The sequence below is a fragment of the Myotis yumanensis genome, unplaced genomic scaffold, assembly GCF_028538775.1.
Source record: "Myotis yumanensis isolate MYYU_CA2020_CCGP unplaced genomic scaffold, mMyoYum1.0.hap1 SCAF_13, whole genome shotgun sequence".
NCBI classification, from domain to species: Eukaryota; Metazoa; Chordata; class Mammalia; order Chiroptera; family Vespertilionidae; genus Myotis; species Myotis yumanensis.
Window position 1 is genome coordinate 15,351,661 of NW_027223764.1, and position 24,915 is coordinate 15,376,575.

Below are 24,915 nucleotides of genomic sequence, written 5' to 3' on the forward strand. Positions count from 1 at the left end.
GTTGGAAGTTCTTTGCCTCTAATACTAGTTTGAGAGAGACAGGTCCCATTTCCCAGGATAGAAAGTCAGCTACGTGGCATCCCTGGGTTCTGGGCGCCATCCCTGAGCAGAGGGGAAGCCAAGGAGAGGCTCATTTACATGGCAGGGCGGGACAAAGTCACATTGTTGAGCATCTACTCTGTGCACTCCATATACATTGTTGTTTGATCCTTAAATTCGTTTTTAAAATACTATTGGAGCCCCATCTACCAATGAGGACACTAAGATTTAGAGAAGTTCAGTAACATAGGCCAGGTCACACCGCTAGTGAGGCACAGGCTGTGCTGTGAGGCTCTTCCCTCCACATGAGGTCACCGGGCTGGGCCCCCCAGGGAGGCGCTAGGAAGAGCTTCCCTATCCCTGGAGAGAGATCCCCATGTGTTTTCTCGCACCCCCATCACCCTCTCTCTCCCCCTCATCTCCTTTCCCTGTTGGGTCATCATGAGACAGCAGGAGCCACCTCTCTGAGTTAGACTCCTGCTGAGGAAAGACTGGGCTGGCTGTCTGCATGGGCTCCCGGAGGCCCTGTGCACGGGGCTGCCAGCACCAACCCAGGCCTCCATTTGTCACAAAATCAGTGTCTCCCTCTGCACCGCTGGCTCAGACCCCAATGTGCAATGCTGGGAAGTACTTCTCCAAATCCGCCCCGAGCCATTTGGCAGGCCTGGGGATCCCAGGATGCTCACCCCTCATTACCCGGACACGCTCACCAGCAGTGTGTGTGCAGAGCACTGAGGCCTGTCATTCCGACCTTGGGCAGGACGTGGGGGGATGGGCAGGGGCAAGGCGTTCATGCCAATAGCAATCTCTGCTTGGTTGAGCTCACCCAGGAATAAAAAAAAAATAGTCATTTATTTCACTGGTGGTGGTGGTGGTGGTGGGTTTTGTCACCTCTGAGGCAGCGAGGTCCATTTGCTATATAACTGTGCCGCGGAACATCAGCAAGAACACATTGCCCTGTCTCCCCACACTCTTTGCTAAAACCCCTCTGCCTGTGATGCTCAGAAAAGACTCCCAGAGGGTCTAGCAAGGGCGGGGCTGGGGAGAGATGGAGAGGGATGCTTAACACAGGCACCTCATCGCTTCAAGAGGCTCCTGTTAGCCTGTTTTACAAGCAACTCTCATGCCATAGACCCTGCTCAGAATCCTTCCGTGCTGAGTCCTAACTCCATCGCTGAGCTTTTGGGAGTCTGCACTATCTAGTGTCCCATCTCTCTCCTGATTTACAACTGCTAACCCTAGTGTGCTTCTGTCTGACTTAATGATGCGGAAATTAAAACCTCCACAACCTCACGCCCACATCCGATTGGCCTACTTCCCTCCTCCAAATCCCAAGCTTTCTTCCACAGTCAGCCCGACCCCTGCCTCTACCTCTCACCAGCTCTGATTATGCCACAGGATGACATCTTTCTTCAAGCGGGGTGCTGCATTAACTCTTCCAGACCGGGGCACATTGTCCTCCTTTCTGAAGGTCGTCAGAGTGTAAAATTCCCACCATCTCACTGGTCACTGAGGCCCGGTTTAAAAGCCTCATCAATGTTCGTCATGATGTCAATTTCCCTTGCCCAGCCCAACGCTCTCCTGCTGCAGTTCAAAGCCCTCTCCTTTGGGTTGTGTTCTTGTCTTTCTGCTCCTATTACTGGCTCTGCCTTAGCCTGTATCTTTGGCTGCCAAGCCCCCTGAATGGGAAGTCCTCCTCAGAGGCTTACTGAGCAATGATGGTGTTCAACCAGGGTTTCCAGGAGTGAGCCAGGCAGCAAAGCAGAGCGGGTATCTCATGGGACCATCCGGAAAGGCAGGCTTCCTTTCCATCCTTGGACATTGCACCCCAGAGTTAGCCCAGAAGAGGAACATGGTTTTTCTTATTATTTCCTAACTCTGGGGTTTTCGTAATGCTTTTTGTTCAACATCTTCTATATACACAGATGCACATGGACACACACATTACACATAAAACCAAAAACCAATAAAAATCAAATTAAAAAAATAAGTTAGGCCATAAGCCACTAAAAAGTGCAGTAAGTGGCTAATTTTTATTATTCCTTTTAAAAGCCTGAATAATCTTTACTGCAAATCATACTTTTATTTTTTTTAAATATGATATACTCAATGCAAACCCCAAAGGCCACTTTGGAGAGAAGCCAAGCTATAGGTTTATATTCTTCCCATTTCCAACTAAAATGCAAAAGAAAAAAAAACTAGTAATCATTTTAATGAGCCTTTAAATAAATTCTTGGCTAGAGCACACTGCAGTAATTTATATGGGGAACCACATACATATATTTGCTGAGGAAGGGACTTTGTGACTAAAGACTGAATTTCCAAGAACCACTCTAGAAGCCTTTTCCTTTAAGTGATTAGTTTGAATTGAACCACACTTCATGTCCACTCCATCGCTGGGTCACACTTGCAAAGGCAGGTGGAGATTTGCAAACCAGTGTCTTTCCCCTCATTGATCCACCTCTCCCCTGCCTCCTTAGTGCTCCGTTATTCTGATTTCGGGTTCTCTTTCTGTACATACCAAGAAGAAAAAAGTTTAGACTCGGAATCATTAAATGAGGGGGTTTGACCCAAATTCTGTTCTTTTCCTTTTTCCACCCCTTCCTCTCACACGTCTCCCCCTCCATGCATCCCCTGAGACACTGCTCTAGCCTCCTGGTAACCGTTAATTTATGAGGCAAGAAAACAAGGTGGTGGTGAATTAACAAGGATGCGATCATTTTTTCTCCATCAGCAAAATAATCAATCTCTCCCAGAAAAGCAGCATATTTGGTTTTAAGAGGCAGGGACAAGACCGGAAAAAATGTGACAGTGTGCCTCCTGGACAGGGCAGAATATGAGGCTCTTAAAAACCCTGGGTTCTGGGAATTGCATCCTCCCCAAGGAAGCCAAGAAGCAGACGGTCCGTGCAGTGAGCACGAGGACACAGACAGGGAGCCTGGCTTCCGGTCTGTCACCATGACGCTAGCTCCATCGAAGTCATCACAATCTCCCTCCAGCCCCCCACCCCTTTCTGGAGTTTATTTCCTCCAAAGAAATATAATATTTCTCATTCTATCTTAACATTGCTTCTAAAAGGCCCAGATAGGTAAATGATCTTGTATCTCCATTTTACAGATTGAGAAACAGAGGCCCAGGGAATTGAAATGACTTTCCCAGTGCCCTGCAACTAATTAAGAGAAAGCCCTAAACTAAAAATCCCAAATCCTTCCTGAGCATCTCTTCCCAGGGAACCCAGCCTCTGGCTTCTCTGGTGGCTGTTTGGCCATGGGCATGCTACTCTACCCCTCTGTGCTCCCAACACACATAGGCACTTAGGATTCCAGGTGCTCATTTTCTCATCCAGATTCATTTGAATTGGAATTCCAACTGCAGTATCCTTGGGGCTTTGAGACCAGAGAAGTGAGAAGCTATGGCTGTTGACATAAACCCTTACAACACACATCCAGTGAGACCGGTGGGGAGTACATATTCCCAACTGCTCCCTACTCGTATTCACCACTATAGCCAGTCAGGGTTCCTCATCAGATCTGAGTGTTCCAGCTGTCAGCAGCCCATGGGCTTGGCAAAGAACATTAGATTAGGAGTCCTAGAGACCTAGTTCTAGCTCCAGCTGCAAATGGCTCTGAGAACTGGGGCCAGTCCCCAAGTGGCCTCTTCAGTTAGACGAGAGCCTGACAGTCTCTAAGGCCCTTTTAGCTCCAACGTGCAGTGAGTCTAAGAATTAAATCTGAGCAAAAGTGAGTTAGATAAGCACCTGAGACCAAAGTAAGTGGCCATCAGCAGCCAGATGTAAGCAGGTCACCGACCTCTAGGTGTCAAACTCATCATTTGTAAATAGAATAATGTTAGTACCAATGATTGTTGATGACGTCTTAAATGAGTTAATTCATATAAAACATTTAGCATAATTTTGGTGTATTATAAGTGCTCAAAAATACTACCTTATCATCATCATCATCATCATCATCATTAATATTATAGACACTTATTACATTTGAAATCAGAAACTATATCACCCAGGTATATTACACATTTCTGAAAGCAGGAACCTGCCTCTAACATACTTTGCTCAGTTAGACATCAGAGATTGAATAGATTGCCTAACAGCCTAAAATTATCTTTCCATATTTTTTGGCTTGGCTTTGCTTTAGTATAAAAGATTTCAATACCTGTGAATTGAAGTGTACTATCCTAGAGCCTACTTCCCTGACCCCCTAGTAATCGCCGCAGACATGGCCAAAGAAAGCAGGAGCCCAACAGTTTAAAATTCTGTGTTTTGATTTGTGTAGATGTCAAAGGGAGCTCAGGGTTATGCTGTTGTATTAGGAGAATGACAGAAACAACCAACATCCAACCACACACACACGTCTCTTTAACAGCTTGGCAGAGGCAGTTTGCGCATCAGAGAAATCTGACTAGTAATCCCCACTGTATTTCTGCAGGGTAGCCTAGAAGTAATTATCCCTCTCACTGGTAAATCAATTAGGAAAGGAGGATCTAACACTCCCCTCCCTCTCCAAGAAATCGCTAATCCTCTCACAGTAATGGGCAGGAAACCCCAGGCAACAAAGTTACGACTAACAGAGTGATGACTGCACTCAACCTGGTCTTTAAACCAGTGGCAGGGACAGCCCACCTGTCTGAGATCAGAGTAGAGGGCATGACCCTTGTGGTCTGACAAAGGTGAATAGGCATTCTGGACCCTCTCTTACCAGCTACTTCACAAAAAGCAAGAGGCTCACCTGTCTGAGCCTCGGTTTTCTCACCCATCAAATGGGGATAAAACTACCAGGCTCAGGGGATTAGTAGTGAAATTAGAATAAAGTATAGAAATGAACTTAGCCCAGTGTCCGGAACTTATTAGGAGCGCAAGAAAAAGAACTCATTATCCTATTCTGATATCAGACCTCGCAGTCCTCCTCCCACCCACATGCACAGCGGCACCCACACCTCTACCCTGCAGTCATGTGGTCACGTTCCCTGGAAGTCCGACCTTTCTACGCTCTCTACCATTTCCCAAACAATGTTTCCAAATCTGCAGGTGGCAACCTCTCCTGAGCCAGAGCAATTAGGCCATAACTTGCCTGTATTTTCCTATCCATGCAAAGATGTGTTTTCAGATGGACACCCAGAGGAGCCACGGCCCTCTCTGTTGGGACAAAGCCTTCAGCCTGTTGGCACAAAGCACAGCTCTGTTAAGTGCAGGCTTGACCATGGCATGTGCCATTCTGCATGGGCCTGAGGACAAGAGTCCATTAACACTAAGGAGTTCTAGAGGCCCAGGGACATTTCTCTCCTGCAAGGGGAAGGAGCTCAGACCCCACCACAGCAGAGCCCCTTCTCCCAGAGGCGGGCCTCACACACACCTAATTCTAGAACTAGCACAACTGCTCCTTGTGTTCAACATGCCAAGCTCAGACACCATCCAGGTGGTCAGCTAACAGGCCAGTGGTTGGAGAAAAGCGAACAGTGAGGGACAGAGAAATGCACATCAAGCACAGCCTGGGCAGGTCAAAATCACTAAAACTATTGTAGCATGGTTTAGAACAACTCCAGCGAGAGCAGTTCCCAGCACTTTATAGCAATTTACTGTCACTTAGAGAAAGCCTAGTCGGTATTACTAATCCAAATCTCAACGTCCTTAAGGGAATCCAGCATCACTGGATGTATCTTGACAAATGTGTCCCCTAAATAAAACCAATGGGAGGCTCCTGAAGACCCACCCATTGTGCAGGGTTATTAGAGTCTATTTCTTTATTTTGTGGGCTTTCTAAAGTGGCTGGGAGGATTGGAGAGTGTATAGATTAAGCTCCTGAAAGAAAGTTTCGTATAGGAGGTGCTCAATTAATGTTAAGATTATTACTGATAGAAGGAGACATACACATGTTAGCATCTCTCCTTTTAACCTAAGGGCTTATCAGCTGCCTGCAGTTAGAGATTTCGTGTTGTTGGAAAATCAACAATCAGCTTCAGAAACAAATATATAAATACAGGCACAATTTACTATTTTGCCAGGAGCAACAGATCTCTGCTATACTCACTGACTCCAAGGGAAGGAATAGCCATCTGTTAAATAAATAACTCATTAGGTGAAAAGCAAGTGTTTCCACAAGATTTACTGAAAAAATCTGCTGGAGAGTGCCACTGTTAGTTGGCTGGTGAACATGGAAGGCCACAGATAATCTCAGTGCTGAGAGAATCAAAAGACTGCTGCCTAATTCAAGCTGAGCTGAGAATCCAAATAACCACAGGTTTAAACATCAAGACATAACTGAGAAGACACTTTTTTAAAGTTGCATTGCAAGGTCATAATGAATCACAGCACTAGGCCAATGAAGAAACAAATAAGAGTATTTTCCTGTATATCTAACTGGCATTCTGCCCAAGTAGCTAGAGAAGGGAAGTTGTAGCAAACTGAATATTCTGGTTAAGAGAAAGCCGCCATGCAGAATATTTGTGCACCGTCAGTAACTACAGGCTCAGAATACAATAAAAAACACTTAACAATAAAATGAAAGAGCATCTAATTGCATCTTTCCTTGGGTGCTTCAGAAAGCACTTCAGGATCTGCTTATGAAATTAATTCCTATTGTCATTTTAAAACAATAAAGCCATGGCATTAGCCTGTCATTTGTCTTTCTCCAAGCTGAGTGAAGAAAAAGTCTCTGCTATAACTTTCTAGGTGGTAGTGCCTCTTAGATTGGAATTAACTGAGATTTGGTGGTGTTTCTAAGAGAAGACAGACAAAATAGGCCCGACTTTTAAGTGGGCAATAGTTTCTGGGAGAAACTGTCCAGAGTGCACATGGTCTAGACGTCTGTTCTACGAAAAAGAACGGAGGTGGCATTTCTGCACCCATGGTCTCCAAACCTCAGCTGTGTTCCTCCCTACCCTCAACATCTGCCTTAACCTGACCCTCATGTCTTGTACTTCTAAGCATTTCTGGGCTGTGCTAAGGGGAGTTAACGCAGTCAGGAGTGGAGAAAAACAGCAAAGACCAAAGAGACATTGCAGGAGTTTACCAGGAAAGACCTGGTAAACAGATAGATGACCATCAAAAGGACGAAAACAGGTGTGACCCTTTCATATACCACATGAGAAAATCCTCATGAAGACAGATGATCTGTCATCTATATGGAAATATGATAAAATCTGTTGTGATCCAGACACAGGTCAGAGATAACCAATGAAAGGAATCTGCCATGTGTCAAATACCCACGTCTTGCTTCTCCCAAAATGCATACACCCTCTGTGATGCCATCCTACCCCAAGTGACCGGGAGTTATGAGACCAATGACCAACTCAACCCATAACCAGCTGAGTGGCCTGGGTGGGACATTTGTCCTCTGTGGGCCTGTTTCCTTCTCCATGGAGGGAGAAGGGAAGAGAAAGAATTAAAATAGGTCATCGCTGACTCCATTGAGTCAAGTTTTATCTTGTGTCCACCATGGGCATGGCACCAAGTTTTAAATCAAGGTCATGAAGCAGTTGCCTCAAGCTTCCATGTCAGATCTACATCATCAATTTTGAAACCCTAGGCTGTGACTGTAGAGGAAGAATAGGTACAAAGTGTGTTCTGAAATCTGGACTGGGGACTGAGACTCCTGGGTTCTAACCTGGCTCTTTTTCTTACCTGGTCTAAGGGCTATTTTGGCTTCCATTTTTTTTCATCTATTAAATGAGGCTGTTGGTGTAGATGAAAGATTCTCAACCAAAACTCCATGAACATTTTTGGTTCATGGTGGGATCAGAGCTGTTCACAAACCCCTAAAAATTGGTTTCAAATTTTGTGTGTAGAGGCCTGCTCCTAGAAAGGAGGTCTAGAGTGTTAAACAATTTCGCAAGAGTTGAAATCCAAAACCAATTGAGAACTGCTGGTATAGGTGAAATCTATGATCCCTTCCAACTCTGACATGTGGTAATTCAAACAATACCGAAAAAAACCAAAAATGGTCATGCTTTGGAACAGAGAAAAGAGAAACCACTCAGCTAAATCCGGTAACAGGTGCCTAAACAGCCATCCCAATTATCAGGATTTGGGAACTTGATGGTGGGCACAGTCTCAGATCTGGGGACCCCTGGAGCAAGCTGGGCCTCTGGGCATCCATCCCCAACACTGGCCCAGGAACCACCAACTCTGCTTCCTCCCTTTGGGGATACGCAGGACGTCCAGGTGGTGGTAAGGAGAAGGGGTGGGGCTGAGAGGTGTAATGCTAAGGATTTCAGTCAAAGCTGCTGTGCGCTAAGCAGCATAAACAAGCATCGTTCTAAGTTCTAAGTCATCACCTGGATTCCAGGAGTTGGAACCACAGATCAGAGACATCTGCACAATGGGCTGGCACTCACCCCTGAGTTTTCTTGCTGAAGAGAGGGTTTGCAAACCACTGGGAACTTCAAACCAGTGTGCAGGAGGAGAGCTTGGGAGTGTCATTTCTGGCATTTAAGATACACTGACATAGCCTTTTATAGTATATCCCTGGTGTGTTTATGGCGGCCAGGCCTGCCTAAGCTTCTAAACAGCAGTGCCTTCCTAGCTGAGACCAGATCACTTCTCCCCAAAGCTAATATACTGCACAGCATTCACGTTCTAAAGCTGCCCCTAGTTCCATAGAATCCAGGCCCCCTCCTCCCAATAAGTCTGCATGACTCAAGTCCCACCTGTGAGTTCATTCCAGGCCTCAGCAGCAGCTCCAGATCAAGATGACAAATCAGGAGCTGCCCACCCTTCCCTCGGCAGAAACATTTCCTGAAAATGTTCCAGCAAGAGTGGGGCTACGGAAGGACTCAGCTCTGGAGTCAGGCAGTCCCATTCTGAAATCCTAGATCTGTTACTTAACACTGTCTAACTTCAAGCTAGAAAGTGACTTCATCTCTCTGAGCTTCAGTTTCTTCATCTGTACAATGGGGACAATGATCCTTTCTACCCCCTGGATTCATCGTGAAGATACATGAGATAAGGTGTGTAAGGCACTGAGCACCATCCTCGGCACAGAGGAACCCCTTACCTGGCCATATGGTTTTACTGTCGTTGTTGTTGTTATCATTATTATTGCTGCTACTATCAAGGCTATTGTTAGAATTACAAACTCCTTCCATGTCCTTAGCGTATAAAACAGGCCCTGTCTAAGCAATTCCATGCCTTGTGTTTTTTTCATTACTCACAGCCTTAGGCAGGCTTGCTGCCCCCCAGGGATTACCCAGGACCCACCGACCCCTCCTCTTACCTTCCTTTTGTTGGTGGGATTGACGTAGAGGTAACTGAGGACAGTCTTCAAGCCCACTTTGTCATTCAGCTTTTCATAGGTGGTGCCATAATTCGTGGACCTGCAGGTAAGAGAAAGGCAAAGGTTGTTTTACCAGAGGGAGGGCTGTGTTTAATGGGGAGCCAGGCTCTCCTGGGACGACACCTTTGTTCCCAAATCACATGAGAGCTTCAAAGTGCTTTTCTGAGATAAAAGGCCCCATTCATTTTAGAAGAGCAATTAGTCTAATCAATGCGTCTGCTTACTCCCTAAGCTGGCTCGCCTTTGCTCCTGGCCCTTCTCAGGACCTACTTTTCTGCCCTCTGTGTCGCTATGCCGTGAGAGTCACTGGGGGAGAGGGCCTGCCCCCGGAGCTCAGCCTTCAGGTGCCTCCATTTCTCTTTATGGAGCTTGGTTCTCAACAGCAGGGACTGTGCCAGGAGGGAGGCCAGACTGTCACCCGAAGTCACTGGGTGCAACCAACTTCACACCCCCTCCACTGAGCTTGAAGCAAGGGGACCCTCAAAGAGGCAGGATGTGCCCTACCCAAGAGCTTGTGGGCCCATAGCCAGACCAGGCCACACCAGGCAGAGACTTTGATGCTTCATGTAGGAGCAACGGTGTGTCAAGGTGAAATGCCAGCAATGCTGATCTGCTTGCCAATAGTTCATCATCCCAGTTATCCTGCTGGCTACCTGCTCCTCCTCTGGGCCTAATCTGAAGAGCTCTGACCTTATATCAGAGCAGAGGACAAAGGCAGGCCAACTCCTAGGCTCCCTCCCATCCAGCTCACCTTTCCAAGGTGGAGGACAGACAGCAGGTGCCAAACAGATTCAAGTAGCCAACCTACCTGCCACCTTTCACCTCCTTCCCCACCCTTCCTCCACACATGCCTCCTCCTCTTCAAACCACCAGTATCATCAGGTTCTCACTCCCTCTTTAGCCATTGCCTTCCTGGGCCAGACCCACAAAACTTCCTCCACTGAGTCATGGAGGCCAGTTTGTTGTCTCTCTGGTCAACGGACCTCATGGGAGCCTTCATTCTGCCTCCGATCTCAGTTTCTGACACTGGCTGTGTGCTGATCCACCTAGTTACTACCTGCCCTGGCCTTTTCCTTGAGCCTTCGCCCACCTTCTAACTTGAATCTGCTCTTGCCCTGGACCACAGATTAGCTTTATAAACTTAGTAGCCAAATGGTGATGACCTTTAAGAATTATCCCCACCCTCCTCCGCCTGCCCAATTCCATGGCCCTAGACCCAGCTTGCATACCCACCCTCGCCTCTGTGAAGGCTTCACTAGCCCTCTTCCCAATGGCCACTCATCTCTTCTCTGCTCCAGAGCTAAAGCCCCATCCAGTAGGCCCCCATGGCACTCCGCATGCCTCTTTTCCACTCCTCAATATTGTCATGATTAGTTTCTTTATATTCCGCTTCCCTAAGCACAGTGTAAGCTCCTCAGGGACAAGGAACTTCAGAGAACACTGTGGCAAGAGGAAAGAAGGTGAACTTCGGACATAGCAAAATCTGTTTCATTCCCAGATCTGCAGCTCTCTGGGAAACTTACTAAAGGGTGTAAAGCATAATAAAATGTTAAAAATTGAAAAAGTTTTTTAAAGGACATGCACTTCTCCTTTCCAGAACCAGGCCTTATACATCATGCACGCTCAGCATGTTTACTGAATAAATAAACACCAATATCTCAAATCTTTCCCTGGGCTACTGGCTCCATATAGTCATTGGTTCTTCTAACTTTAATAATCAGCCCCCCAAAAAACTCACTTCCTATCTTCTGTCTCCGGGCTACCTTAGGCACTGGGAAGAGCTCTCAATCTTTCTATTTGCCTTTATCTCTCGAACCCAGCTCAGTCTCCAGGTCTTAATGATTCTATCTCCTAAATAACCTAGACCCCTGGTCTTTTCATCCTCGTGCCAATGCTGTGGCTCAAGTATCATCATCTTGCCACAGTCTTCCAACTGGATGCCCTTCTTACAAACTTCTTCCCCTCGCACCATCCTCCATGGTGTCATCAGGTTGTATTTCAACCACCCAATGTGTTCACCTCACTCCCCGCCAGTAAGTACTTACTGCCTGCCTACTATGAAGTTGCATCTTCCAAGCTTAGTCTTGTAAAATCTGGCTGCAACTTCCCTTACTAGATTTATTTCTAGCCACTTTCTTCTCTGCCCCTTTCTCTCCAACCTTATTAAACTTTCCTGAATATCTTGCATTTTTATTCTTCTCCATTTCTGCACACATCATTCCCTTTGCAAAACTACGCATGCCATTTTTTCTCCTACTTGGTAAATTTCTCTCCAACCTTCAACACGCAACTCCAATATTACCCTCCTTCCAGCAAGTTAACCACAATTTCCTTTGTGTTTTCAGACCGACTTGTACATATTTCAATTTTAGCCTTTATCCTACTATTTTGGCCATACCAATTTTATCCTGGGACCTCTTTCTTGACCCCAACTCCCTAAGGGCAACAGAGGTTTCTTCTAAGAGCCCAAATGTCTTGCACCATGCCCAGTATAAAGTAAATGATGAGTACACTGATTTTGTGTTGTTTTTCTCTGTCTTTATTTGCAAATGTAAATGAATGAATGAATGAATGAATGAGCTTGTCCAAACCTCATTGACCAAATGCTAATGTCTAGGAACAGCTCAACACACAGCCACACCTAGAAAACATACCTGGCCCTTTGGATGCTGCACAACTGGCATAGACTGTGATGTCTAGTGGAGCCTGGTGCCAGGGAAGGGTCTTTATAGTTCACTCAGACCAACTTTAAGGTTAAATGACCAATCAACCTGAGCTCCCATCCTACACAGGTAGGGGAGGAGAGAGACCCACAATTTCTAGAGCAGTGATGGCGAACCTATGACACGCGTGTCAGAGGTGACACGCGAACTCATATTTTTGGTTGATTTTTCTTTGTTAAATGGCATTTAAATATGTAAAATAAATATCAAAAATATAAGTCTTTGTTTTACTATGGTTGCAAATGTCAAAAAATTTCTATATGTGACACGGCACCAGAGTTAAGTTAGGGTTTTTCAAAATGCTGACACGCCAAGCTCAAAAGGTTCGCCATCATTGTTCTAGAGGCTTTCAGTATTAATCCAAGTAAAACATGAAATGCTTCTCGATTTTATACTTCTGAAGACATAAAGACATCATGGTGGGGGAAAGAATATTGAACCCAAGTCTGGAAATCTAGAATCTAGAAGTGGTTCTGAAATGTACTCAAGGTGGTACCCTGGACAAGCCAATTCTCTTAGCCTATGAAAGAAAATAATTATTCTGACACTGTTGAAATGGTAAGACACACTTCATTCAGGACTATCGCAGTAGGTATAGGGACTACTGCAATGGGGTTTGCAGTAGGAGAGAGAGATTGCGTCCAAGTCCAAATACAACAAGGAAATCAGGAACTTACACCCAAAGAGAAGGGCGGGGTCAGCAAATGAACCTGACTAAGATGGAGGGGTAACTGTTTACTAAACTGACCTGACAGGATGCCGGCTGAAGAGAAGCCGGGGTGATCAGACATCACCTGGGGCATGGTGGAGGTTGAGAAACTTGGTCAGATATTGAGCATGATGAGATATGGAGGGTCCCCAAATCTCAGGGGATTCTGGCTAAACTGACTTAGTAAGCATCTTGCTAAAATTGGGCTCGTGAGGACATACCCAAGGACAGGGTCTGTTTGAAAAGAGCTCAGAGGATCCTGACTAGAGTTTGGTCAAGAAGAAGTTCTTTGTCAAGCCCCAATTCCATCATCAACACAGAGGTTTAACTCAGATAACCATAAATCTCCTTCCCAGACCTTAGATCTTATTATCCCACCAACACAGTACTAAGCTGTTTTCCAGCAACAGACTTTTCCTCATACTATACATAACGTCTTAGCTATAAGAACCAAATTCTCAGGATTCCCCGCATCACTGTGTCACAATACATTTCTTTCCAGAATCCAAAAAACCCTCATCAAAGGTAGTATGTTCAGTACCACACATAGTTTCTTTTACTACAAGATGCACAACAGATGCAATCTGACTTCACTGTTTTCCAAACGTGGCTGCTGAGAGTAGAGACTTCCCAACAAAGGATACTGCCCATTTCAGTTTTCTCCATCACCCCAGGCAGTTTCTGCTCAGTCAGGCTGACAGAAACAAGTCTCACTCACTGAAGACACCTCAAGGAGCCGGTGAGCCCATGGGAGCAAAGGTGACCTGCACCCTGTCCTTTCAGGCATGAACTCTGCACACCGCGCTGACCACAGTCCTGCAGGCCCCTTTGCCTTGCGGGAGGAACAAAGAGGCCTCAGCCCCATTGCCAGAGAGCTATGCCTGCAGAACTCACTTTTATAAGAAAGCAGACCATCCTCCACCTTGTGACTCCAGACATCTGCCAGTGGGGCCACTCAGAGGAAACAGCCTCATCTTCCCAAATTTAAAGCTAGCCTCTGAAATTTGTACACTAGGCTAAAATGTTCAGAAATGTTCCGAAAACTGGAACCATCACACACATGCATTGAGCACTCACCATGGGCCTGGGACTGTGCCAGTTACCATTGTGAATTGCTTAGGACACACAGCTAACCTGGGAGATAGTAGGTAAGATGTGCACAGTCACTGGACTTCCAGCCTCTGTGCCTTGGCTCAGGTTACTCTGATTCCAGCAGGTCACTCCATTGCTGTGTGTGTGTGTCTGTGTGTGTCTGTGTGTGTGTGTGTGTGTGTGTGTGTATGTCTAGATCTTTCTGTCTGTCTTTTTAAATTTATTTTTTATTTTTTAAATATATTTTTATTGATTTCAGAGAGGAAGGAAGAGGGGGAGAGAGATAGAAACATTAATGATGAGAGAGAATCACTAATTGGGTGCCTCTTGCATGCTCCACACTCAGGATCGAGCCAGAAACCTAGACATATGCCCTAACGGGGAATTGAACTATGACCTCCTGGTTCATACGTCAATGCTCAACCACTGAGCCATGCCAGCCAAATCTTTCTGGTTTTTCTTATAAGTTATTTCCAGCGCACAAAAAAGCATGATGAGATGTCCATCATATACCCACTACTAGATTTAACAAGTATTTGTCTTCATAAAACAACCTTTGTGAATTTCTACATTTACACAAATCTTCTCTTACACAATATATGTTCTGAGCTAGCTTGTTTTGCCCAAATTTCAGTTTGGGGATGTATCCATGTTGACACAGCCATAAGTCATTCATTTAAACTGCTGTAGAGCAGTGCAGCTTATGAATAAACCACTGTCTATTCATCTTGTACATGGTTTCTTGTGCATTTGTGAAAAAAAGTTTTTGTGGGGGGATAGTACTGCTTCATACTCTATGTATAACTTCTACTTTGGTGCTTATTGACTACATTCTCTCCAAGGAGACTGGACCTTCAGAGAGATATTCCCTCAGTTTCCAGCTCCAGCAAGTGGGGGCTTTTATTCCCAGGGCCGAGTCCATCCCTCTGGAGTGATCTTGACCTAGGATCCCTCTTTCCAGAGTCCTGAATTCCACCCAGAGTGTCTGAATCCAGCCAGCAGCCTGGGCCCTGAATCTTGGCCTCCTTAGCACTGTCCCTGGTTTTCCCATTTGTATCTCTGCAGGTCACCTGCTCTGTGGCTCCTGTCTGCCCAGCAACCTGCTAGTTGGCCCTCCCAGATCACACTACTCCCCAGCTACCTGGTGATGACTGGCAACCTCCCAGAGTGTCTATGCCAGGACCCTGACTGCTGGTCTGAGCCCTTCCACTATTCGGGAGCCTTTGTCCCATCCTGACAGGCTTCAGAAGAGCTTTGGCGTGTAGGCAGTACATTCTGGGAGGGCCAATCAGCCTAATCAGCCATAACCCTGGTCGGTCCCCACAGCCACTCTCTCAATGACAACTTCCAGAGTTGAGTTCTGAATACATTATACTTTTATCCACCCAGCAAGCTCCCACTCCTCCCGTGAGGTTCTGGGGGAGAGGCTGTGGCAACAAGCATATGTGCTGCTATTTTTAAAGTAAAAGAACAAAAAAGAAAACCTTCCAGCCAACACAGCCAAGTCGGCTTCCCAGTAGAGCTGAGCTGAGGCTCTGCACACCGTTCCCAATGCCCATTCCTGCCAGAGGTGAGAGGACTCCGGAACCCTCTGCCAGCTCTCAGCGGGCCACCAGATGTTCATGGTTGGGGAGGGCACACCACTCTCCTCATCTGGCCAGCACCTTCTCCTCCTTCACCACCTGGCTCCTCAGCCCCTCCTCCTTCCCTCTCCAGCTCTTGCCCTGAGAAGAAAACTAGGAAAGTACAAGTATTTTACTCATTAATTCTCTCATCAGTCTCATCTTCTCAATGGACGCCCTTCCAGGTGATATGATCTAAAACTGGCAAACAACCACAGTCATGACAGTCCTTTTCCCGTGAGCAATTTTAGTTTGTTTTGCTCATTTCTTAACGTCTACCTATTATCTATTATGACATCTTCCCTGTGTCAGGCATTGGGCTTTGCTGCCCCTTTCTGGATAATTATGAGTAACTCTTTCTCGGGTTAGCAAACTTTTTTCTTTAACAGGGACAGATATGCCCTAGCTGGTTTGGCTCAGTGGATAGAGCATCAGCTTACAGACTTAAGGGTCCCAAGTTCAATTCCCATTAAGGGCATGGACCTCGGTTGCAGGCTCAATCCCCAGCCCTCTGGAAAGGGAATAATCAATGTGTCTCTCTCACATCGATGTTTCTCTCTCCCTGCCTCTCCACTTCCCTTCCATTCTCTCTAAAAATCCATGGAAAAGTATCCTCAGGTAAGGATTACAAAAAAGAAAAGAAAAAGGGACAGATATTAAATATTTTAGATTATGTCCATCTATGACACAACTACTCTACCCTGCTCCTGTAGCTCAAAAAAATAAGCCAAAAGCAATATGTAAATGATGATGTGGCTGTGTTACAATCAAACAGTATTTACTTAAGCAGGAGGTGCATAACTTAATGGCCACTGCCCTATGTGACTTCAACATCAGTTCCTACTATGTCCACCACCACCTAGTCATCCCACTCAGCTTCCCTCTCTATGATAATTTACTGATATTCCTGCCAGGGTCACTGGTGCCCTAACTCACGCCTCCCTGCCTGGCTGCAGTATCAGGTCAAAATGCCTGCTGGAGGCCTGGCATTTAAAGCATCCAAGGTAACTGTCAGGACTTCCTCCTGTTTGACTCCGTTTCAGTACTAATTGCATTGTGGAGATGTTTCCTACAACTTCAGCCCACACCCTCCTCTATGTGTACACCAAGAGCATCTTGGAGTTCCCCATTTATTCTCTGAACATGCATAAGTGCTTTTTCCTTTTTTCAGAAATTGCTGAAAGCTCCTTAAAAGTAAAATAACAGCTCAGCCGGTGTTTGAGCGTTGACCTATGAAGCAAGAGGTCACAGTTCGATTCCTAGTCAGGGCACATGCCCAGGATGAGGGCTCGATCCCCAGCAGGGGGTGTGCAGGAGGCAGCTGATCAATGATTTTCTCTCATCATTGATGTTTCTATCTCTCTTCCTCTCCCTTTCTCTCTGAAATCAATATCTTTTTTTTTTAGTAAAATAGCAAATGAAATGTGTTTTGAATCTCTGCAGTTGCAGAGTGCAGCTCTCAATAGAGAAAACGGGGAAGACTAGAGCAGTGCAAAGACAATGAGAAGTAGAGGTGAGCGCCACTTCTCCAACCCTCAGCCCAGACGACAGTGAAGTGGTAAGTGAAGAGTAGTAAGATGGCTGGCCTAGCATCTGGCAAAATGCGCATGGCTGTCATTTTTATGAACAGCACAGACTGTAGGGCAATCACCTTGTTTTCTGTTCCTTGATTTAGACTCCTTAACCTTTACAGGGGGTGATGCACATTGATGCCCAATAAATCATTAAAGAATCTTTGGCTACTGTTTCCAATTGCCCCCATGAAAGTATAATATGGACCAGCTGACTGGCAATCAAAAGACAGAACCATGCTTCCCAGAGCTGGGCTTGGGAAACATCCATCAGCCATTCCCCCTGAGTGTGTTCCACTGACAGTCAACAATCAAAGCCCATAGGCAATTAGGGGCTCCAGTGTGTGGTGAGCCACAATCGATTCCAAGGTCAAGGTCTTGAGCACAACTCCAGACCCATGGCTGCCCAGAGAGTCTTTATGATTGAACTGGGAAAACCATTCCTGCATGCTCCCCTCTGGCCTGTTCCACTCCTCATCTTCGGGCCAATGCCCAAAGCCACATTAATGTGTATCTTTGCAATGGCAGAAGCCCAGCCTGACCACAAATAACAAGCCAGATAACTAATTTCAGACCTCAAGCCAAAAGCAAGTAATTTAAATAGCTCCATTCTCCAAGTGGGTCGTGGTCCCACCTTCTGCTTCAAAAAAAAAAAAAAATAGGCAGGCTGATGCCAAGGCAGAGGCTCACAAAGATCTCAGTGACCTCTTCATGTTATTGGACCCCTCAGCTGCATGACCTAGTCTCACGATGAGAGGCGCAATGATATAGGATAATTGGTTCATCTCTATGTCCTCCTGCCCCAGCTCTTTGAATGAAAGCCATCACTGGGTTCCAAATGCAGAGAATTAGAGGTTAGCTGACTCTGAAAGCCAGATTGTGCAAAATGCATGGTTCATAGCAGATAAAATGTAGACCTAACAGCAGCAGAATTCCCAGCATAGACCTACGAGGGTAGGTTGAGGTGTGTAGGGTTGGCCAAAAGTTCAGCTCCCGGGTCTTTCTCGCCTTACAGCACTTACATTCTACCTGAAGAATCCCAGTTCAGACAATAGGGTTGAGGAGTTGTTATTATGAGGATTTATTTTATGCCAAGAAGATCTCAATCCTATCAGCCAGGAGACCTGTCTTTGTCAAATGGGTGAGGAGAGGAAAGAAGCCCTCCAGAGAGAAAGAAAGCAAGAGCAGACCCGCAAAAAGATGTGACAGCCCACCATTCATGGCACCTTTGCTCATATGAACATAATGGGATGGCAATCATCAAAGGAAAGGCTGAATAAAATATAGCATATTCTACACACACACACACACACACACACACACACACACACTATATAGCAGCCTTAAAAATACAGATGTCTAGGTTATTGACCTGGAAACATCTCTAAAACAGATTACTAAATGAAAAGGGCTACTGAAGAATAATATATTAAATATACAAACCCAGACAAAACAAAACAATATCTTTCCATTATGTTTATATGTGTGCACACAAATGCATTTTAAAAAAATTCTAGAGGAAATACACAAATAACTGGTAATAGAAGTCACCTCTGGGTAGGAGACCGAGGTGGGCTGGGGTGGCTCTAGGGACCTGAGTTTATTTGTAGCCTTGCACTGTTTTAAAACAAAAACGTATCCATGTATCACTCCTGTAGTTAAAACTAATAGCAATAAAGTGGATTGTCACTGAGCAGTTACAATGCAGATCAGTAAATTAACACATCTGTAGAGGAACTCTATTATAGATAAGTACTTGCATTCAAACGGCAGCCCATCATAATCATAAGAGGATTCATTTCAGAGTCGAGCAGATTTTGCTTCAAATCCAGCCTGTGGAACCTCGGGCTAATTACATTAAGTCTCGTGTTTCCTATCTGCTCAGGGGGGATATAAATATCGCCTTCATGGGATTACTGAGAAGCTTAAATAGCCCCAATATCATGGAGTTTACTGTCAGTTGTTGGGAGACCCCATAGTAGAACAATAAAGTAATCACTGGAGGAGAAACCGTCCCCATACGTTTCTGGGCAAACAGCAGCTGAGCTATAGTAACATAAGCACCAGTGACCGAGAGAGAGAATGCCATCTCACTCCCACCATATCAGCAGTAAACCACCAAAACACACACAGGAAGATGGAGGGGTTGCTCCGCATAATCAGAGATAGCCTCCAGCAGGTGGCCAACACTTGCAAATTAAAGACTGGGGAAAACGAACTCAACTTTTTTTCCCCTAAGTTTTCTCCAGGAAAAAAAAATAATGAGGTACAAATGAGAAGGTTCTGGACAGTTTTAGCAAGGCATCTTTGCCTGGGGAGTGGGTGTTCACCATTTCCCTTTAAAATTACATGCAGCCTGTCGGGTCCCTCTGACATGCATGCAATTATGTCTGTTTGTGCACATCCGGAAACCCCAGGATAAAGTGGTTAGCTGCCTACTAGAGAAATGTGAACTGATGGAGCACCTTCGGACCACCTCTCTCACGTAGAGAAGCTAAATCAGATGCACCATTCATCTGTCAATCTTTTCTTCTGGGGGAGAAGCCCAATGCCTTGCAGGAGGTAGGCACTCACATTCAATGCATTCCTTAATTATTTTGTCAATTATTGGGAGGGCATCTCCCCTGGAGAGAAGAGAGCATCTTCTTTTGCAGCTACCCCTCTCCATGAGGCTCTCATCTCCCTGCCTCTGCTGTCCTAGCACTCAGCATCTGTGTCACTCTCGGGAGCTTTGTGCCTGCTCTCTGTGGATATACATCAATTCTCTTCTGCTGTTGCTTTATGTCATCATTTAGCTACATGTGCACGAGGCTTCTTTGTCCAGACAGAATAAGTCCTCTGAGGTCATGGGACTCCCGTGGATGTCTCTTTTAACGCTTACAGCATGCTGAATAATGCCAGGGAGGGGATGTACTCAAACCGAGCAAATGTGTCCCAGGGACTGAAACAGACACATTCAGACAGATTCTCTTCTGATGGTGAAAATGCTTGGCTGTGAGAGACTAACAACAAAGTCGATATTCCTTCCCATGGTGCTGGTTCTATCGGTGATCCTACTGGTCATTCTGGGAGGAAGAAGACTAAACTCTTCCAATACCTGACATCTCTCAACCCAGAGAAAAAGAGGAAATCCCCAGATACCACAGAGTGAACTGCAGTTCTCCTATTTGAGACTCTTATACCATAGTCACCCCATCTCCTGATGAGCCCAGAAGCCCGACTTCCCATTTATCTTTCTTTAAAAGAAATCTACTGGCTGCCATGCTCCCTGCACAGGGCCAGCTGCACATCATTTAAACAACTGTCCTGTTGGACCCTATGTTATCCACTCCAAAGCTCTTGACAAGAGCCTAGAGCTGCAGGGCATGAAAACCAACCCCACTTCTCTAAAGCTTTCTTTTGAAAGGCTAAGTATGAAACAGAAATTAGCTATTCGTTGGGTTTATTCTCAAGTCATAGAGAATTCTTTGAACCATCACTGTGACCCTAGAGAAACACCCCTCTGAGATCTGAGGCACCACCCACCTGAACGCCAGGTGACACAGGCTGGTTCGGTATATTGGCTCCCAAAACCTTAGCTAAAATGAACGCCACACTCTAGGGCAGTGGTTCTCAACCTGTGGGTCGTGACCCCTTTGGCGGTCAAAGGACCCTTTCACAGGGGTCGCCTAAGACCATTCTGCATATCAGATATTTACATTACGATTCATAACAGTAGCAACATTACAGTTATGACGTAGCAACGAAAATAATTTTATGGTTGGGTCACAACATGAGGAACTGTATTTAAAGGGCCAGAAGGTTGAGAACCACTGCTCTAAGGTCTTTGAAAAAAATAAAAGTGCTGAATGGTTATTTATGGTAGAAATATTATAAAATACAGAAAAAGATACTGTGTAATATAGACATCAACTAGAAACTCAGTTCATATTTTGGTGGTGTTTCTCTAATCTGTGTGCATGTGTGTATTTACAAAATTTGGAGTCATTCTTTGTGTACAGATTGGTGCTTTGCTTTTTCACTTAACATAATATTTTAAGCATTTCCCCATGTTGGTAAACATTCTTTTAAAAATAACTTAAAAAGCCTTACAACATTCCAATGTACAAATATATCATAATTTAGTTTAACTCTTTTCCTGGCCAAATTTTTACATTAAATATCATTAGAGTGCATTCTTGTACATTAATCTTTGTATGTGTATTTATTTGTTTCCTTATAATAAATTCACGTAAGTGCAATTATTAGTTCAGAGGGCAAAAAAATTGTCATGAAGGCTCTTGTTATAAACTGTCTTACATAAACCTTCTGGTCACTTCTGCTAACAATATAAGGGAGCCCTAGTTTCCATGAAGATTTGCCAACATTAGGCTTTATCATTTTGAAGTTTCTAGTCACGGGTGTTCTAAGATACCCAAAGGCCATAGACCTGGCATGAAAACATTATAAAAATATGTGAGACCTTAACTATATCTTCACAGCAGAATACAACATCTTTAACAGTTCCCCAACTTTTATGATGGAGGAATCCTTCCTATTTTTAAAAAGCATTGAGAACCCTGAGATTTAATCCCTATGCTGTATCTGTCAATATGTAATGTATTAGAAATTACATCTGATAAAATTTTATAACACCTATTAATTCATTTTAAAATAATAACACATCATTAACATAACTCTATGGAAAGAGCTATAGTTTCCAAAACCGAAAGTTTAGTGAGGAAGAGTGGCATTGTTTTACATTTTTTTTATTAAGTCTTTAATAAAGACTGTTGGATTCTCATCTATTTCTACATTTAATCTGTTATGACAATATGAGTCATTTCGCTTCTAGAAAACTCCACTGTGCTCTCTTGAGAAAATGATAATTAGAAAGGGCAAATAACATTTTATTATTTATTAGAAAATAGTTTTTACTTCACTAATCCCCTGAAAGGGTCATGAACATGCCCTAAGGATCCCAGGACCTCACTTTGAGAACTGCTGCTCTAAGCCAAACAACTGCAGGATCCCAAACTTACCAAAAACATTTTGTGTTTTCTGGGTTGTTGTGGTTTTTTTGTAATTAAAAGGTATGGTTGTCTCACAGATCTCCCCTCATTCTCTTTCTTTGAATCCTGTAAAATTCAACTCTAGCCTCCTGTGTGAAGCTTTCTCATCTATCCTGCCCTCAGGTAACCCTTCCTTTCTCTGATTCTCTATTCCCTTTATATCAGCGCAGCACAATTGGCCTATACCTCTGATTTTCATAGTCTCTTGTCCCCACACGAACTATAAGCTTCTTGAGGTCAGGGATCAAGCCTGTGGCAAATATTTGGGCTCAGTAATTGATTTTTCAGAAGAGTGTCATCCTGAATCACTGTGGCATTTAGGTAAATGACATGGGCATAGTGTTCTCTACAAAATACTTTCTCTTAAAATATTTCATTTAATTCTCACAATGACCTTTTGACATAGGTATTTTCTCTTTGTCATAAAAACGAGGAAAGAGAGACTCAGAGACATTAAGTGACAGTGTCAGAGCTGGAAACCAGGTCAGCTGATCCCAAATCCCATCTGCTCAATGTCAATGCTTGGCTGTTTCCTTAAGCAGTGGTAACTGTGCATCTGCTTCACAACATATTACAAGGGTTTCATTGGCTCATCCTTTCAGGGGATCTCCAAAGGCATTTCCCACTAGGAGGCATGGTAGATATTAAAAAGGAATGTGTTTAGAGTCAAAATCAAGCTAGAATTCTTCCTTTCCCACTAACCAGCAACATGTTTCCCCATTTCTGCTATAGATCTAGTAATTGCCACTAGGCAAGGTTGTTGGGAGAACCCAGTGGAAAATCTGTATAAAGCACAGTGCAAGAAGCAGCTTAGTTCTTTGATATACTTTCATTCCTTCCTAAGGCCATCTTACCACCATTCTCTACTTCCCCTCTGGAAAACAAGAATGACTTTATGAACTGAAGAGAGACACTTCCTATAGTCTGAGCAATCTCTTGAACAGAAAGATGTTTTATCCCACACACCTAGGTCTATGGTTTAGGGAACACAAAGGCTACAGAAGCACAGACCAAAAGTAACACTGGAAAGAGAGGATAGTTGTTTTTATCAAAAGACATTCATTTTCGCCCTAACCGGTTTGGCTCAATGGATAGAGCGTCGGCCTGCAGACTCAAGGGTCCCAGGTTCGATTCTGGTCAAGGGCATGTACCTTGGTTGCGGGCACATACCCAGTAGGGAATGTGCAGGAGGCAGCTGATTGATGTTTCTCTCTCATCGATGTTTCTAACTCTCTATCCCTCTCCCTTCCTCTCTGTAAAAAATCAATAAAATATATTTAAAAATAAAAAAAAAGACATTCATTTTACATCCTGTTGGGGCCTTGGCTCTAGAAACTAGTCCCCTAGTGCTCGCTTCGGCAGCACATATACTAGAAACAAGTCCCCCCACAACATACATAGATATTCCTCAGACCCATGTTCCCTGGAGGAAAGGTAGTGCTCAATTAAGCAAGTTGAGTGCTGAGAAGAGCCAGTTCCCTGGTTGGGGAAAGAATGTCTCAGCCCATTACCAAACACTGGCAGCAACGCAATGCTATTGTCTCCAGTGGCTCAAACTTAAGCATTCAGCAAGCCTGTAAGTTCTGGTCTATTGGGTTTCCGGAACCTTGTTACAGACATTCCTTGTTTACAACCAAAACAATGTTCCCAGTTTGATGACTCTCTTCCTTTGTAAAATAAGAAGGTTAAAATTAATGATCTCCAAAGTCCCTGCCATTGCCAACCTTCTGTGCATCTGATCAAGCTCCAAATGTCTTCCAGTTACTTCCAAACTGTAGATCTATGCTCTAAGGAAGCAAATCTGCCGTCATCAAGGGCCACTGAGGTTCCGCAAATTGCCTGAGCAAGGGCATGTCCCAGAAATAAATGTTCAGCTTCTCAAAGGTCTACCAGCCTATGGATCACTTAATCTAGGCACCTATGGGTATACTGTCAGAAAGAATCATTGGGAACAAGACCTTCTTTCATTGAATAACTGGAAAGAAGGGCATGACTGAGCCTGAAGGCCAAAGGATAAAACATGTCATTTTAAACTTAACAACTGGACCACTAGGAAATGATGGGCAAAATGACATAGCACACAAGTGATATAGTCCTTTCCTAGAGAGAGTAGAGGAGAGGTAGAAGCTTGGGGAGGGAAGTGGGATTAGGAAAGGGCTCAAGAACACGATTAGATTATGTAAAGACAAGGCCCTACTGCAGTGATGGCGAACCTATGACACGCATGTCAGAAGTGACACGTGAACTCATTTTTTTGGTTGATTTTTCTTTGTTAAATGGCATTTCAATATATAAAATAAATATCAAAAATATAAGTCTTTGTTTTACTATGGTTGCAAATATCAAAAAATTTCTATATGTGACACGGCACCAGAGTTAAGTTAGGGTTTTTCAAAATGCTGACACGCCGAGCTCAAAAGGTTCGCCATCACCGCCCTACTGAGACCCTAGTGTCCTTTTCCTGGCACTTACTCATGATTTTTAATAAATAAATGAATAAAGAATAAATGAATAGGAAGCAACTGGACCAAATGCAATAGGACAGCAGAGGGGTTTAGGTGCCTAAGTTTTGGAGTCAGAGACATGTTGGTTTCAAGGCTTGGCTCCACACCCTTCACTAACTATATGATCTTAGGTAGGTCAATTAACCACTTTGAACTTTAGTTTTCTCATCTATAATATAGGTAAAGTTATATAAACTATGTATCTCACAGGTTTGAAAAATCAATGAAGAATTCAATGACAACTCAATGAGGAAGTGTACATATAGCATTTATCACAATGTCAGGCATATTACATATTTTAATAAATGATAACCATA

General features: G+C 44.4%; 1 protein-coding gene across 2 annotated transcripts in view; it reads right to left on the reverse strand.

Annotated features, from left to right (window-relative positions):
* Nucleotides 1-24,915, reverse strand: part of SORCS3 (sortilin related VPS10 domain containing receptor 3) — a 518,681-nt gene that overhangs the window by 275,053 nt on the left and 218,713 nt on the right. For both annotated transcript variants that reach the window (XM_070432330.1, XM_070432331.1), the window contains exon 3: nucleotides 9,267-9,366. In XM_070432330.1, coding sequence (XP_070288431.1) covers nucleotides 9,267-9,366 — 100 coding nt within the window. The remainder of the gene's footprint in view (nucleotides 1-9,266; nucleotides 9,367-24,915) is intronic.